The following is a 17,830-nucleotide window of genomic DNA, read 5'->3' as shown; positions in this document are numbered from 1 at the left end:
CCTTCCCTTCTTTTCCCTTCCCTTTCTGTTCATTCCCCTTTTCTTCCCTTCCTGTTTTCATTCCCCTTTCCTTTCTGTTTTCATTTTCCTTTCTTTCCCTTCCTTTTCTGTTTTCATTCTCCTTTCATTCTCCTTTCCTTCCCTTCCCTGTCTTTCTTCCCCTCCCCTTCCCCTTCCTCTTCCCCCCCCCTTCCCTCCTCTTCCCTCCCTTCCTTTTCTCCCCTTCCCTTCTTTTTCCTGCCACTCTTGATTCCTGACAACTGCCCGAAGAAACCCCTGCCGTTTTCTCAGCCAGGTTTTTTCAGAAGCCCTTCGCTCTTTCAATCTTCCTAGGGAAAGGAGAGCATGGCTGGCTCAAGGCCACCCAGCTGGCTTTGTGTGAGTCTAGAACTCGCAGGGCGCTTTCTTGCCTGATGCCTCTACGCCAAAATGGCTCTCAAGGCCGCGTGAACAATTGGAAAGACAAATTATCTCTCTAAAAGCATCTCGACAATGAGCCGTGTCATTGAAAGAAGAATAGTCTTTGTGAGTTCTGAAAATTTCCGGTGCCTTTTTGCTACCTTCTGCTATGCTTGCACACCACCGTTTTTATTGATCCAATTTCCACAACACCTGTCTCCCCAAAGCAGTGGTGGGTTTCAAAGAAATTTTTGAACCTACTCTGTGGGTGTGGCCTCCTTTATGGGTGTGGCTTGCCGGCCATGTGACCTGGTGGGTGTGGCTTGCCGGCCATGTGTTCTCTCTCTCTCTCTCTCTCTCCTTCCTTTTGTCTCTCTGTCCCTTTTTCCTTTTTTTCTTTCATCTCTCTCATTTTTCTTTCTTTTTTCTTTCTTTCTTTATTCCTTTCTTTTTCTTTCTCTTTCTCTGTGTGAGTCTCTCTGTGTGTGTGTGAGTGGCGGGTTTCAAAAATTTTTCGAACCTACTCTGTGGGTGTGGCCTCCTTTATGGGAGTGGCTTGCCGGCCATGTGACCTGGTGGGAGTGGCTTGCCGGCCATGTGTTCTCTCTCTCTCTCCTTCCTTTTGTCTCTCTGTCCCTTTTTCCTTTTTTTCTTTCATCTCTGTCTCACTTTTTCTTTCTTTTTTCTTTCTTTCTTTATTCCTTTCTTTTTCTTTCTCTTTCTCTGTGTGAGTCTCTCTGTGTGTGTGTGAGTGGCGGGTTTCAAAAAATTTTCGAACCTACTCTGTGGGTGTGGCCTCCTTTATGGGAGTGGCTTGCCGGCCATGTGACCTGGTGGGTGTGGCTTGCCGGCCATGTGTTCTCTCTCTCTCTCTCTCTCTCTCTCTCTCTCTCTCTCTCTCCCCTCCCTCTCTCTCCTTCCTTTTGTCTCTCTGTCCCTTTTTCCTTTTTTTCTTTCATCTCTCTCTCTCACTTTTTCTTTCTTTTTTTTTTCTTTTTTCTTTCTTTCTTTCTTTCTTTCTTTCTTTTTCTTTCTCTTTCTCTGTGTGAGTCTTTGTGTGTGTGTGTGTGTGTGTGGCGGGTTTCAAAAATTTTTGGAACCTCTTCTGTAGGTGTGGCCTGCTTTCTGGTGGAACCTCTTCTAACCGGTTCGGTAAATTTGACCGAACCGGTTCTACCGAATAGGTGCGAACTGGTAGAAACCTACCTCTGCCCCAAAGTGACTCTTTTAGGGAATTATTTAATTTTACTGAATTCACACACATCTGCTCTATTCTGGGAGGGAAAACCACTCGTCCTCCTCCCTCTTTCTCAAGTTCTCCCCCAAAAAATTTCTTCACCTAGATAGTCCATCTAGGAATAGACTACGTGGTTTCCCCTTGCACTTATGTGCTAGTTGTTCCCGACTCTAGGGGGTGATGCTCAACTCCGTTTCAAAGCCGAAGAGCCAGCGCTGTCCGAAGACGTCTCCGTGGTCATGTGGCCGGCATGACTCGACGTTGAAGGCGCACGGAACGCTGTTCCCTTCCCACCAAAGGTGGCTCCTATTTTTCTACTTGCATTTTTAACATGTTTTCGAACTGTTAGGTTGGAAGAAGCTGGGACAAGTCACGGGAGCTCACTCCGTTACCCAGCGCTAGGGATTCGAACCGCCGAACTGCCGACCTTTCTGACCGACTTAGCGTCTTAGCCCCTGAGCCACCATGTCCCATTGAGATATGGAATAGGTGAGCTCTGAGGTCTTGTTCCTTTTGTGTCTGCTTTCTTTTTTAACGTTAAGATTGATGGAACACCCAAGGCCTCTACTTAGCCAGTGTTGGGTCTGGAAGACCGAGCAAATGATGTTATCCGTGTCCAGGTTTTGCTGATCTCAGTCTTATGGTGAGGAGCTGACAGTTATGAGTCGGAAGTGGCCCTCAGGTCTTGAGATAATGTAGCCGTAATAGCCAGGAATGGACTAAATGAGTTCGCAATCAAATTCTCATCATTGCGCTGAAAGCCTTGGATCCTACCAGCCAGGTTCCTCCTCAGAATGAGGTCAGGGAGGAATTTCTCCAGCTGTCGGAAAATTCAATTCGAAGATTGGATTAGAGCAGGGATGTCCAACTGGATTTCTTCAAGATCAGCATCGTAGCTCTCCTCCATGGGCTGGCAGTGCCTCAGGGTGGCCCGTTTTTCCTGGCAAAGTGCTGATGGAGGCCCTGGAGGCAGAAGATGGGCCACGTGGGGGGCTGCATGTGGCCTCCCCATGGCCTGTTTTGGTTGGCAGAGCCACCGCAGGTCGACCCTTTGATATTTCCAGGCTGGTTCTGTGGGTCAGTTTTCAGTAAGGTGGGATCCGGCCCACGGGCCTTGAGTTTGACACGGGGGTGAAATCCAACAGGTTCTGACAGGTTCTGGAGAACCGGTAGCGGAAATTTTGAGTAGTTCAGAGAACCGGTAGCGGAAATCTTGAATATTTCAGAGAACCGGTAGCGGAAAATTTTGAGGAGTTCAGAGAACCAGTAGCAGAAATTTTGAGTAGTTCAGAGAACCGGTAGTGAAAATTTTGAGTAGTTCAGAGAACCGGTAGCGGAAATTTTGAATAGTTCAGAGAACCGGTAGCGGAAGTTTTGAGTAGTTCGGAGAACCGGTAGTGAAAATTTTGAGTAGTTCAGAGAACCGGTAGCGGAAATTTTGAATAGTTCAGAGAACCGGTAGCGGAAGTTTTGAGTAGTTCGGAGAACTAGTAGTGGAAATTTTGAGGAGTTCAGAGAACCGGTAGCAGAAATTTTGAGTAGTTCAGAGAACCGGTAGCGAAAATTTTGAGTAGTTCAGAGAACCGGTAACGAAAAGTTTTAGTTCAGAGAACCGGTAGTGGAAGTTTTGGGTAGTTCGGAGAACTAGTAGTGGAAATTTTGAGGAGTTCAGAGAACCAGTAGCAGAAATTCTGAGTATCTCAGAGAACCGGTAGCGGGAATTTTGAGTAGTTCAGAGAACCGGTAGCAGAAATTTTGAGTAGTTTGGAGAACCAGTACTAGAAATTCTTGGAAACAAACAAAATATTACAAGGGTAAGAGCCAAGGTGGCGCAGTGGTTAAATGCAGCACTGCAGGCTACTGCTAGATCAGCAGGTCAGCGGTTCAAATCTCACCGGCTCAGGGTTGACTCAGCCTTCCATCCTTCCGAGGTGGGTAAAATGAGGACCCGGATTGTTGTTGGGGGCAATATGCTGACTCTCTGTAAACCGCTTAGAGAGGCCTGAAAGCCCTATGAAGCGGTATATAAGTCTACTGCTAAGTCTACTGCTAAGTCTACTGCTAAGTCATGATTTCTACTGTTTTCACAGTCAAAGAGAGCTTCACTCTATGAGGTTGCTAGGAAGCGAGGACTATAACAAAGTAGGAAAATAAATCACTCACGCTATCTCTAGCTGAACTGGTCTTCTGTTCATTTTTGGAAGTTGGTCTTGTCCAAGGTTCCTTGATGGTCCCCAGCTCTCCCACCAACTCTGGATCCAAAATGGGAAGGCCATTCGTGGTTGATGAAGTCAGAAAGGTATCTGGCCTCTAGGCAGAACAAAACAAGAAGACATTACGATGGCCAGGCGTGAAGATGCCTTAAAAACCTTGGGCCTTGGAAAGCAGAGGAGGGAAATTGAATAGAATAGAAGGGAATGGAATGAAGAATAAAATAGAAAAGAATTGAATGTAGAATAGAATAGAAAGGAATGGAATAGAATAGAATAGAATAGAATGTAGAATAGAATTGAATTGAATGTAGAATGAAATAGAATAGAATAGAATGGAATGAAATGGAATGAAGAATAAAATAGAAAAGAATTGAATGTAGAATAGAGTAGAATGGAATTGAATGGAATGGAATGGAATAGAATAGAATAGAATAGAATAGAGTAGAATGTAGAATAGAATTGAATGTAGAATGAAATAGAATAGAATGGAATGAAATGGAATGAAGAATAAAATAGAAAAGAATTGAATGTAGAATAGAGTAGAATAGAATAGAATAGAATAGAATGTAGAATAGAATTGAATGTAGAATGAAATAGAATAGAATAGAATGGAATGAAATGGAATGAAGAATAAAATAGAAAAGAATTGAATGTAGAATAGAGTAGAATTGAATGTAGAATATAATAGAATAGAATGGAATGGAATGGAATAGAATGTAGAATAGAATTGAATGTAGAATAGAGTAGAATGGAATAGAATAGAATGGAATAGAATAGAATAGAATGTAGACTGAAATAGAATAGAATGGGATGGAATGGAATGGAATGGAATGAAGAATAAAATAGAAAAGAATTGAATGTAGAATAGAGTAGAATTGAATGTAGAATAGAATGGAATGGAATGTAGAATAGAATGGAATTGAATGTAGAATAGAATAGAATAAAATAGAATAGAATAGAATAGAAAACCGAATAGAAAAGAGAATAGAATAGAATAACAGAATTGGAAGGGACCTTGGAGGTCTTCTAGTCCAACCCCCTGCCCAGGCAGGAAACCCTACAGCACTTCAGACAAATGGTTATCCAACATCTCCTTAAAAACCTCCAGTGTTGGAGCATTTGCAGCAACTTCGGGAGGCAACTTCTGTTCCACTGATTAATGGTTCTCACTGTCAGGAAATCTAAGGGGCATAACAAACGGCAGATGGTCTTGAACAAACATTGATGGGTGGTTAATGAAGTAGAATTCCATCAAGGGCTAAGGCAACCTCTCCGTGCTCACCAATATGATCCCTTCATTTCCTACAATCCTAGGGCTAACTGGTTAAATTGGACGCTCCCTGGGTCCGGCAGCAAAGTGGCTACCGCCAATTCTGATGCCGTGACTCCAGGCTGTGACGGCTTATTTGAGTCTTAATGGCGGGGGGGGGGGGGAGAAGGTAGGACTGCTCTGCTTATTCTTGGATTCGCTTTCTTAAAAATCTGCATCTCTCCAGATTTGGAGGAGAGAGGCAAACAGAATAACAGAACAACAAACAGAACAACACTATACCTCCGTGTCGAACCCATCAAAGCACTGCCAGGGTGGAAGAATGCGTCAGGGACATCACCGTTGCCCGAGGGATGTCCCGTTGGGGAGTTCCTTTCGTGTCCTCACCTACCATCCCCATCAACCTACCACCGGTGTGTAGTAGTTCTTTATCTACTTGCGTTTTAAACAGCTAGGTTGGCAGGAACTGGGGGGAGTGACGGAAGCACACCCTGTCACACAGCGGCACTCGGACTTCAAACACAGGTTGGCAAATTGTCAACCCAGCCTCCTAACTCTCCGGGAGTCTCCTTAATTACAGAATAGCCACAGAGTAGCAGAATAGGACTTTGGAGGTCTCCTAGTCCAACCGTTGAAGTCCACTCATCTTCACGTTGCCAAGTTTGAGATACACTGCAAGGGAAGGTTACTGCGAAATCCCCATTCCCTCCAGATCAGCTGAGACTCGGGAGGCAGAGAATAGACAGGGGCGTGGCCAGCCAGAGGTGGTATTTGCCGGTTCTCCGAACTACTCAAAATTTCCGCTTCTGGTTCTCCAGAACTGGTCAGAACCTGCTGAATACCACCTCTGTTGCCCATCTACATATTTCACCCGGCTGGGGAGCAAAGTTTGACCTCAGCCAACCCTCCTTGGCATCAACCATCAGGCTTTCGGCTGGCAAGCGTCAATTAAATCCAGACAACCCCCAAAAGGACTTCCTGCAAAAGGCAGACCTCATTGTCAATCCCGCCAAGCCGACCACCCAGATGAGGCCCAGAATCGACTGAAATTATTATCGCCTTCCTCCCCCCCCCCGCATCTGATGAAAAAAAAAGGAGCAAGCCTCGGCCAACGAAGCTTGCCATGTCTGCCCCCCCCCTCCTAATTCAATTAATTTCCCCCTAAAACTTCCTCTGGGAGCAGGCGGCGGAAACCGGCAAATTTTCGTTCGACAAAGACGTTCGTTTTTTTCCCTCCCTTGCTCCGCTTCGCCGTGGCCTCGCTGTCTGCCACTCATTAGCTGTCTAACAAAGCGAAGCCGGTGGAATCGTTCCCGCTCAGTAGTAATTCTATCACTGCTCTATAATTTCCGCAGCAATCACGATGTCTAACGATGCTGGGAAGGGGGGGGGCTTAGAGGAGGAGGGGGGGTTGTAACTCAGAAGAAGAACATTCTGCTGAGAAAACAGCCTTCAGTGAAGAGATGTGAGAGCACGCATGGATGTGTCTATCTATACCCACCACAGGTGCCACGCACAGCCCTCTCTGCGGGCACGCAAGCCCTCGGCCCAGCTCAGTGGTGGGTTCCAGTAGTGGTTGGAAAGGCCCCGGCGTCACCCGCATGGATGTGTGCGGTACTTGCCTGCGGCGCTTCCGCAAGCCTCCGCGATGCTCGGCGGAGCATCGTGCAGGCGCCATACGCGTCATGCGGCTGCGTGGAAGCGCCAAAAGCTTAAAGAACAGGTAAGGAGCGAGGGGGGGCAGGTGTGCCCTCCTCCGGAGCACCACACCGGAACTGTATCCGGTGCTCCGGTCAGGCTCCAGTACGCCCGTACCAGGGCGTACCGCCTGCAACCCACCACTGGCCCAGCTGAGCTTTACTGCACATGCGCGCGAGCCTCGTGGCAGCTGATTTTCAGGTCTCTGCACGAATCCGTGGGCAGGGTAGTTTGCACAGAGGAGCATGGGGGGTGCAGTGCCCCCCTGTGGCCCATTTTTGATCACAGGAAGCTGCAGGCAGCCCCGCTAGGCTCAAAACCAGGCACGGGGGAGGGGTGTTACATGCGTATGCGCAGGGGGGCATGGTGCATGGGGGAGGTGTCATGCACGCATTGCATTATGGGTGTGTGTGTGCATGTATGTGTGTGCTTTTGGCCTGCGAGGACAAAAATATTAACTATCATTGATCTATATTCACGATGGCGAATGTATGCACGCAGGCCAGAGGTGGCACCCAGAGCCATCTGTGTGGGCATGCGCACCCTCGCCAGCTGCTCTTCTGGTTTCCCGTGCACATATGTGTGCCAGCCAGCTGGACTTTGCGGGCACCGGAGTGTTGGAAAACGGCCCGGAAAAACACCCTCAAAATGGCCAGGAAAAACGGCCTGAAAATGGCCTGAAAAATTCGCCAAAACCAGGCATGCGTGCGCCAGCCAATTAGTCTTTGGGTTTCCAGCACACACAAGTGCGTGTGTATATGAACATGTGTTCCAGTTTGCTGAAAAGGTTTTCTACCACTGATCTATACAGATAATCTTACTTACGACCACAATGTGGGACCAGAATTTCTGTTGCTGAACAAGGCGACTGTGCTTGGTTTTATGACCGTTTTTTGCACGGGCAATAAGCACAACATGCAGCCTCTGAGTGTATCAGCTTCCAACCTATGGCCTGATGGATCCGGGGCCAAAGGAGAAATGGGCAGAGTTCACAGACCCACAAGTTTATGAAAGTACCGCTGTTAGGGATGAGCTGCAACATGTTGTGTGACCAGTAGAGAGCAGCAAAGCGCGCATGGAGTGGTTAAGTCTTTGCTGCCACCTAGTGGTCGTATGAAGAATGGTCAGGTGTGCTATTGGGGGCGGGAGGAGGAGAAAGAAGGAAGAAAGGAGGAGGAGGAGGAGGAGGAGAAGGAGAAGGAGAAGAGGAAGAGGAAGAGGAAGAGGAAGAGGAAGAGGAAGAGGAAGAGGAAGAGGAAGAGGAAGAGGAAGAGGAAGAGGAAGAGGAAGAAATAATAATATTATTTGGGAGGGCTGCAGGCAGCTGGTGGACTGATCACTCAGGAGGAGGAGGAGGAGGAGGAGGAGGAGGGGAAGAAGAAGAGGAAGAGGAAGAAGAAGAATGAGCCGAGGTGGTGCAGTGGTTAGAGTGCAGTACTGCAGGCTACTTCAGCTGACTGCTAGTTCTGCAGTTCGGCTGTTCAAATCTCACCGGCTCAGGGTTGACTCAGCCTTCCATCCTTCCGAGGTGGGTAAAGAAGAAGAAGAAGAAGAAGAAGAAGAAGAAGAAGAAGAAGAAGAAGAAGAAGAAGAAGAAGAAGAAGAAGAAGAAGAAGAAGAAGAAGAAGAGGAGGAGGAGGAGGAAGAGGAGGAGGAGGAAGAAGAAGAAGAAGAAGAAGAAGAAGAAGAAGAAGAAGAAGAAGAAGAAGAAGAAGAAGAAGAAGAAGAAGAAGAAGAAGAAGAAGAAGAAGAATTAATTGGGGGGCTGCAGGCAGCTGGTGGGCTGACCACCCTGGCAGTACATCATTCTACATTATCCTTTAATTTATGTACTCCCCCTCACCCACCCTGCACTTAGCAATCCATCACCACCTGTCACTGGGGAGGGAGCCCCACCACACATGGCAACCGATTGAATCTCATGGTGATGGGCCAAGATCTCCTTTTTGGGTGTGTTTAAAAAGAAAACGAAAGGAAAAGGAGGTGGGGAAGGGAGGGGGGAGGACTCATGTTAAAGCAGTTTAATGTGACAGCAAGCATGGGGGGGAGGGGGAAGAAATGACGGCTTAAGATCCCTGCTCCTTTTAGAATTAATTAACACCCCCCCCATGGCTTTAGAAAGCTCCATAGATGTTCCTGAGCCAAGCCTCTCTCCCTCTCTCTTTCTCTCCCTCTCTCTTTCTTTCTCTCTCCCTCTCTTCTTCTTCTACTCTCTCTCTCTCCCACCTTCTCTCCCTCTCTCCTTCTCCCTCTCTTCTTCCCCTCCCTCTTTCTCTCTCCCTCTCTCTCCTTCTCTCTCTTTTCCCCTCTCTTCCTCTCTCTCTCCCTGTCCCACTCCCTCTCTTCTTCTCCCACTTTCCCTCCTTCTTTCCCTCTCTTCTTCTCCCTCCCTCTCTTCTTCTCCCTCCCTCTTTCTCTCCCTCTCTCTTTCTCTCTCCCTGTCACACTCCCTCTCTTCTTCTCTCCCATTCTCCCACTATCTCCCTCCTTCTCTCCCTCTCTTCTTCTCCCTCCCTCTCTTTCTCTCTCCCTCTCCCACTCCCTCTGTCACTCTCTCACACTCTCTTCTTCTCCCTCCCTTTCTTTCCCTCCCTCTCTTCCTCTCTTCCTCTCTCTTTCTTTCTCTCTCCCCCTCCTTCTCCCTGTCTTCTTCCCCCCTTTCCCTCTCTCTTTCTCTCTCCCCCTCTCCCTATGTCTCTCTTCCTCTCCCCCTCCCTGTCAAATAAATTAAAATACAGGATTGTAAGGTTCTTGCTTTCAATGGGAAATGGGCAGAAGTTTGTAGGAGCTAAAGTCCTGGCCAGAGTTATAAATATGATTTATTATCATTATAAAAGTTGGGGATATTGGTAGTTCCAAACTTGTAGGGGAAGGAAAAAACATTATTTCTTCTTCTTCTTCTTCTTCTTCTTCTTCTTCTTCTTCTTCTTCTTCTTCTTCTTCTTCTTCTTCTTCTTCTTCTTCTTCTTCTTCTTCTTCTTCTCCTCCTCCTTCTCCTTCTCCTTCTCCTCCTCCTCCTCCTTCTTCTCCCTTCTCCTTCCTCCTTCCTCCTCCTCCTCAGAACAAATGATGTTCTAAGCTTCTTCTTCTTCATCATCATCATTATCTTTTTCTTCTTCCTCCTTCTCCTCCTCCTCCTCTCTCTCTCCCCCTCTTTCTCTGTGTGTTTGTGTATTTATTAGCACCAGAGGGGGAGGGTCTCCGCAACCCACAGTCCTTCCGAGATCAAAACAATAATCAGCTAAATGAATTCTGCAGCATTTTCCCGCATGACCAGGAGTGATAATTTAGTGCAGCAGCCAGCTGGAAGAAACGGGGATTAATTCTGCACTTACTGACGCCCCTGTGAATAATTCATCATGTGCAGCCCCCCCCCCTCCTCTCCCAAGTGCTTCCCCAGACAGCCCGGCCCCAAACCGTGGATAAGGGTGGGTGGCTCCGGATGAAAAGAGCAAAGGAATTAACCTGCCAGGTTTAAATTTGGCCCAAGTTAGGAAGGAAGAGCACAGAAGCATCGCGGCTTCTACAGGTTCAACATTGGTCTTCTACAGGCCCCCAGCGTTTCTTCTACTGCAGAAAAAACAATTAGTGCCAACCTGCGTTCCATTGAGGACCTATAGACTGCATGAGTCAAAAAGTGGGCTGTGAAAATATCTACAGACCCCTCGCATCCTGGACATAAATTGTTTCAACTCCTACCCTCAAAACGACGCTATACGGCACTGCACACCAAGACAACTAGACACAAGGACAGTTTTTTTCCTGAATGCCATCCCTCTGCTTAACAACTAATTCCCACAACACTGTCAAATAATTTATTAGGACTGTATTACTATTCTTCTTCTCATCCTTTCTAGTACCTATCTCTCCATACTTATGACTATAACCATGTTGCTTCTATCTTTACAATTTACATTGTTTTTTTATCTGTTTCCTAGTACGATTTGATAGCTTATTAGTAACCTTGACTATCACTAAGTGTTGTGTCTTTTTATTCTTGATGAATGTATTTTATTCTCCTTATGTACACTGAGAGCACAGGCACCAAAGACAAATTCCTCATGTGTCGAATCACACTTCGCCGATAAAGAATTCTATTCTATTCTAATTTTCATCCCAATATTTATTCTATTCTATTCTGTTCTACTCTATTGAATTCTATTGAATTCTATTCTATTCTTCATTCCAATATTTCTATTCTTCATTCCAATATTTATTCTGTTCTGTTCTATTCTATTCTATTCTGTTCTATTCTGTTCTATTCTGTTCTATTCTGTTCTATTCTGTTCTATTCTGTTCTATTCTATTCTGTCCTGTCCTGTCCTGTCCTGTTCTGTTCTATTCTATTCTATTCTATTCTATTCTATTCTTCATCCCAATACTTATTCTATTCTATTCTATTCTATTGAATTCTATTCTATTGAATTCTATTCTATTCTTCGTTCCAATATTTATTCTATTCTATTTTATTCTATTCTTCATTCCAATATTTATTCTGTTCTGTTCTATTCCATTCTATTCTATTCTATTCTTCATTCCAATATTTATTCTATTCTATTCTTCATCCCAATATTTATTCTATTCTACTCCATTCTATTCTATTCTATTCTATTCTATTCTATTCTATTGAATTCTATTGAATTCTATTGAATTCTATTGAATTCTATTCTATTCTTCATTCCAATATTTATTCTATTCTATTCTTCAATCCAATATTTATTCTATTCTATTCTTCATTCCAATATTTATTCTATTCTATTCTTCATTCCAATATTTATTCTATTCTATTTTTCATTCCAATATTTATTCTGTTTTGTTCTGTTCTGTTCTGTTCTGTTCTGTTCTATTCTATTCTATTCTATTCTATTCTATTCTATTCTATTCTATTCTATTCTATTCTATTCTATTCTATCCTATTCTATTCTATTCCATAAAAGAGGCCAAATTTGGGCTGCAGCGATGCAGTGCTCCTTGTGTCATCCTGAAGACCGCTTCCCGTCTTGCAAATTGTTCTACCAGGACCGGTTGTTTGTGGGTCAACGGTGAGTTGCAAAATTATTGTGTTTTCTCCCTTTCCGTTTCCCTCTTCCCTTTCTTATTTCCACCCTCCCCATTGATCCACAATGTAATTTAGCCCCGGCGAGTTGAAACGGGTACCTAGCTATGAATTGCTCTCAACCTCTGGGTTTCCCCCCCCACCAAGCCTGCCAGCCTGCAGAGAGGAGAAAGGGAAGGCAGCCAGGAGGTGCTTTCCAAGGCCATGTCAAACATCATCTATATTCATGACATGGATTTAGGAGGCCCCACTCTCTATGCTACTCGGAGTCGGCTGCCCAGCCGCCTGGGGTTTCTAATGCTTTTACAGGGCTTGGATAGAATTGCGAGGAGGAGGGGGGGAGGAGGAGGAGGAGGAGGAGGAGGAGGAGGAGGAGGAGGAGGAGGAGGAGGAGGAGGAGAGGGAAAGACGCTTAATTCAATCCAGCCTCAGACTTAGGAGACAGGCGGGCAGAGGTCTAAGCAAGATGGTGGATTCCAAGCAGCGAAAGGATTAAGGAACATTGTGTTGCATCTGTTGTGCATTTCCGTCTGCAAGAATGCCTCTTTGGACAAACACCGCATTTGCATAGCTTTCGTATGCCGAGCGAGCCTGCACAAGCTTGGAAATGCATCGATTTTCGAACAGAGGACGTGTTTCCAGGGCACTGGTTGAATATGAATTATTTCGCTCCCGAGAAGAATTGCATTCCAAGCACGGCTAGATTTAGATGCCAAGAAACCTGTTGCGTTATTCCAGAGGTGGTATTCAGCAGGTCCTGACCAGTTTTGAAGAAGCCGGGAGTAGAAATTTTGAATAGTTCGGAGAACCGGCAAATACCACCGCTGGCTGGCCATGCCCCCATCTATTCTCTGCCTCCTGAGTCCCAGCTGATCGGGAGGGAATGGTGATTTTACAGTATACTTCCCCTGCCATGCCCACCAAGCCATACCCACCAAGTCATGCCACGCCCACCAAGCCACGCCCACAGAACTGGTAGCAAAAAAAAAAATTGAATCCCACCACTGTGTTATTTCCTCTTTTCTCCCGACACCATCCTGAGAAGGGATAGCTTGTGAGTCAGTCTTTTGTGGTAACCCACTTGTAGCATTAACAAGAATTGGGCTATCATAGTAAACAATAAAATGGTTTATTTCACAACTTAGACCTAGAGTTTAATGTCTTGCATGAACTGTGATCAAATGATGTATATTAATTGACATTCTCTCTTTCTTCTCTCTTTCTCTCTTTCTCTCTCTCTCTTCTCACTCTCTGTGTCTCTCTGTCTCTCTTTGTCTCTCTCTGTCTCTCTCTGTCTCTCTCTCTCTTCTCACTCTCTGTGTCTCTCTGTCTCTCTCTCTCTTTCTCGCTCTCTCTTCTCACTCTCTGTGTCTCTCTGTCTCTCTTTCTCTGTCTGTCTCTCTCTCTCTCTCTGTCTCTCTCTGTCTCTGTCTTTCTCTATCTCTGTCTCTCTTTCTCTCTCTCTCTGTCTCTCTCTCTGTCTCTCTCTTCTCACTCTCTGTGTCTCTCTGTCTCTCCCTCTGTCTCTCTTTCTCTCTCTCTCTCTCTCTTTCTCGCTCTCTCTTCTCACTCTCTGTGTCTCTCTGTCTCTCTTTCTCTATCTCTCTCTCTGTCTCTCTCTCTCTGTCTCTCTCTGTCTCTGTCTTTCTCTATCTCTGTCTCTCTTTCTCTCTCTCTCTGTCTCTCTCACTGTCTCTCTCTTCTCACTCTCTGTGTCTCTCCCTCTGTCTCTCTTTCTCTCTCTCTCTCTTTCTCGCTCTCTCTTCTCACTCTCTGTGTCTCTCTGTCTCTCTTTCTCTATCTCTCTCTCTGTCTGTCTCTGTCTGTCTCTCTCTGTCTCTGTCTTTCTCTATCTCTGTCTCTCTTTCTCCACACTCCTATTTTTCTAAGATACATGAAACTAAGGATGAGAACTATTCACACACACACCCAGTCCTGTATGGATTATGACCACTTAAGTCCAAAGGATTGACTGCAATCAAGGCATTTGGCATTCTGGTAGGAAGCTCCCAAGTCGTTGCAAACTGCTGTTTCCCAACCTTACCTCTGAGTTGATCAACTGAAGACCAAGTTGGACAGTAGGGGATCCACCAGACATGGTTTTCATAGGGGTATCCTGGGGAAATAACAAGCAAAAGGCAAAATCAATTCACACAATCCATACAGTATGTAGAATTCGTTACTCAAGGTTCTTTAGAAGAATTCTAAAGCCTTAATAAAATCGATTATGCCTGTTTCCTTCTTAGTATCGAAGAATTGCTTTGCTGGAGAAGATTAAAGGGCCAGCTAACCTAAGCTGCATTTTTTTTTTTAAAAAAAGAGCCGTTCAAAAAGTTTTCAAGAAGCATAGGGGAACAAGAATTCTTCTCTCTTGATCTCCACAAGTGGGTCATCCAAAGACTGGAAGAACTTCATTTGGTCATCAAGAGTTTCATTCATCCGTTGACTTATTCCAGTGGTGGGTTTCAAATTTTTTTAGAACCTCTTCTGTAGATGTGGCTGCTTTGTGGGAGTGGCTTGCCGGACATGTGACTGGGTGGGCATGGCCAACTTGTAAAATGTGGTGAAACTCACTTAACAACACTCTTGCTTAGCAACCAAAATGTTCGCTCAGAAACTCTGGCATTTGAACCACACAAGTCTTAAAGCTGTCAAGTTACAAGACCCTTGCACCCCCAACCCTTTAGAAAAAAATTCCAGGGATGTTCAAACTTGACAGCTTTAAGACTTGTGGACTTCAACTCCCAGAATTCCTCCTCTCGCTCTTCATCTTGATAATGTGCAGATGGGAGGGGGAAGGGAGCTGGAACCGGTTCTAAACGGCACTGTAGATTTGTGGAACCTCTTCTATAGAAGAGGTTAGAACTGGCAGGAACCCACCCCTGACTTATTCCAAAGATTAAGATGAATCCTCTTCCAAAACGTATCCATGTCATTTACATTGACAGTTTGAGACGGAACCTACAATACTACATTGTTCTAGAACAGTGTTTTCCAATCTGGGCAACTTTGGGATGTGTGGACTTCAATCTCTAGAATTCCCCAACCAACATGACTTTCGAGAGTTGACATCCATACATTTCAAAATTGGCCCAGTGGGAAGAGAATGACCTGGAGCACAAATGTGATGGAATGCACCCATTTGGGGGGGAAAAAACCAACATTATTCCACTATAATCTGATCCATCCATTCCTACCTGGATGGGTAGATTTTCTACCCTGATTCCACTTCGGCTACTGTCCGCCACAAGCTTTCGGTAAACTCGATTGGTCAGTGGCAACACGGAGTATCCTAAAAATGTTGACTTGCCTTCCAGATCTTCTCCTGAGGCTGGTCGTGTTGGAGAAGAATAAAAAGGGGATTAGCTTACTTCGTAGAATAATAGGAAAGATCAAATAAAACAAAGTTATTGGTCTTTCTCGGGAACTGCTAATTTTAGAATTCAGATTCTTCCCATTAAGAAAGAGGTAAGGAGAGGTGGGTGGGAGGGAGAGAAGGAGAAGGAGAGGAGGGAGGAAGAGAGAAAAAGAGAAGGAGAGAGGGTAGGAAGGAGAAGACAGAGGGTAGGAGTAGGGGAGAAGTAAGGGAAGGAAGAAGGGGAAGGAGAGGAGGAAGGAAGGAAGTAGAGAAGGAAGGGAGGGAGAAAAGAAAAGAAAGAGAAAACAAGGTGGTGTCATAGCAGGATGTTCCTGGATGCACGCCATCGAAGAGCTACTAGGCATCAGGAACAATTACGCAATTACAGGAGGTGATTGCACTCAGCGGGTGGTCATTAGGCTCCTCTCCAGACTATAAAAGGACTGCTTGTGCACACGCCCCTCTTGCAGAAGTCAACACAGAAACTAATGTTGGAGAACATTATTGTGAGCTTGGCAGGCTGGATTGCTGCCACGGCTCATCTGTGCTGGATTGCTGCCCAAGCTTGTCTGTGCCGGTTTGCTGCCAAGGACCTGTCTGTCTGTTAATTAAATGCCGTAACTTATCTTTGGCACGGAGTATGTTGGTGTGGGATGAGGGGGGGTCAGAACAATGAACAATGACCTATGATCTGGGAAGAGTTGGCAAGTTTCCGGACCTCATTCTCCTCTCTTAGAAAGAAGATGTCTGGGACTTACTTGATTGATAATATTCAATTAGCAAGGCCGTATCATCCGAAAATGCAGTAGCACCATCCCTTCCTTGAAACAGGAAGGAAGTATTCCAGGTGGGTTGTTCAGGAGGTCCCCTGAATGGCGTCACCTGAGAGTTGGGGGAAAGATAGGGTGAAAAAGATAGAGACATACAATCAGTGGTGGGTTTCAAAAATTTTTCGAACCTACTCTGTGGGTGTGGCCTCCTTTGTGGGAGTGGCTTGCCTGCCATGTGACCTGGTGGGAGTGGCTTGCCCGCCATGTGTTTTCTCTCTCTCTCTCTCTCTCTCTCTCTTTCCTTCCTTTTGTGTCTCTGTCCCTTTTCCCCTTTTTCTTTCATCTCTCTCACTCTTTCTTTCTTTCTTTCTTTCTTTCTCTTTCTCTCTCTGTGTGAGCCTGTCTGTCTGTCTGTCTTTCTCTGTGTGTGTGTGTCAGTGGTGGGTTTCCAAAAACTTTGGAACCTCTTCTGTAGGTGTGGCCTGCTTCTGGGTCCACTGATGGAACCTCTTCTAACCGGTTCGGTAGATTTGACGAACCGGTTCTACTGAACTGGTGCGAACTGGTAGGAGCCCACCTCTGCATACAATCAAGATCAACTGGAATGCTGATACCACTCTAGAAAGCCTTAGTAAGACCACACCTAGAGGACTGAGTCCAGTTTTGGTCACCACACTATAAAAAAAAGATGTTGAGACTCTAGAAAGAGTGCAGAGAAGAGCAACCAGGATGATGAGGGGACTGGAGGCTCAAACATATGAAGAACAGTTACAGGAACTGGGCATGGCTAGTCTAGTGAAGAGAAGGACCAGGGGAGACATGATAGCAGAGTTCTAGTATTTGAGGGGCTGCCACAGAGAGGTTGGGGTCAAGCTATTTCCCAAGGCACTGGAAGACCAGGCAAGGAATAATGGATGGAAAGTGACCAAGGAGAGATTCAACCTGAAAATAAGGAGGAGTTTTTCTGACCGTGAGAACAATCCACCCATGGAACAGAAGTTGCCTTCAGAAGTTGTGGGAAGCTTCATCACTGGAGGCTTTCAAGAGGAGACTAGACTGCCATTTGTCAGAAATGATGTAGGGTCTCCTGCTTGGGCAGGGGGTTGGACTAGATGACCTACAAGGTCCCTTCCAACTCTGTTAATCTAATCTCAAACTCAGGAGGCGCCTCGGTGTTAAATCAAGAAACCTTAATAGTCTGTTTGGCTGAGTTCACACGGAGAAGACTGCGTGTCTTTCTAATAGCCTGCTGAAAAAGCAATAAAAAAATAAACAGGCAATAAAAAGGGAGGAAAGCTTCACTGTATTACACAACATAACACTTTCGCCGTAAAATTTAATTGCGCAGGAAGACAGAGATAACATATTTGCAGAATATCCTCATTTTCAGATCCCATATACAGATGACTCCAAGAAAGGGCATAGGGACCATGGTGGGAGCAGAACAACAGATTTTAACAGAATAACAGAGTTGGAAGGGATCTTGGAGGTCTTCTAGTCCACCCCTTGCCCAAGCAGGAGACCCCCACACCGTTTCTGACTGATGGCAGTCCAGTCTCTTCTTGAAAGCCTCCAGGGATGAAGCTCCCACAACTTCTGAATAACAGAATAATAACAGAGTTGGAAGGGATCCTGGTGGTCTTCTAGTCCACCCCTTGCCCAAGCAGGAGACCCCACACCGTTTCTGACTGATCGCAGTCCAGTCTCTTCTTGAAAGCTTCCAGTGATGAAGCTCCCACAACTTCTGAATAACAGAATAATAACAGAGTTGGAAGGGATCCTGGAGGTCTTCTAGTCCACCCCTTGCCCAAGCAGGAGACCCTACAGCA

The 17,830-nt window shown here is 45.6% G+C and overlaps 1 protein-coding gene across 1 annotated transcript in view; it reads right to left on the bottom strand.

The window, feature by feature from the left end:
• Nucleotides 1-17,830, bottom strand: part of CCDC33 (coiled-coil domain containing 33) — a gene marked incomplete in the record, with an annotated part of 103,756 nt that overhangs the window by 14,340 nt on the left and 71,586 nt on the right. Inside the window, 4 exon segments of the mRNA XM_087704040.1 lie at nucleotides 3,800-3,946; nucleotides 13,918-13,989; nucleotides 15,071-15,204; nucleotides 15,990-16,113. Coding sequence (XP_087560166.1) covers nucleotides 3,800-3,946; nucleotides 13,918-13,989; nucleotides 15,071-15,204; nucleotides 15,990-16,113 — 477 coding nt within the window.

This window comes from Thamnophis sirtalis, unplaced genomic scaffold, assembly GCF_051295495.1.
Source record: "Thamnophis sirtalis isolate CommonGarterSnake01/CBP01778 unplaced genomic scaffold, rThaSir2_p1.2 scaffold_2, whole genome shotgun sequence".
Lineage (NCBI taxonomy): Eukaryota > Metazoa > Chordata > Lepidosauria > Squamata > Natricidae > Thamnophis > Thamnophis sirtalis.
The sequence above is the reverse complement of the archived record's forward strand: the minus strand, read 5'-3'. Positions and strand labels throughout refer to the sequence as shown.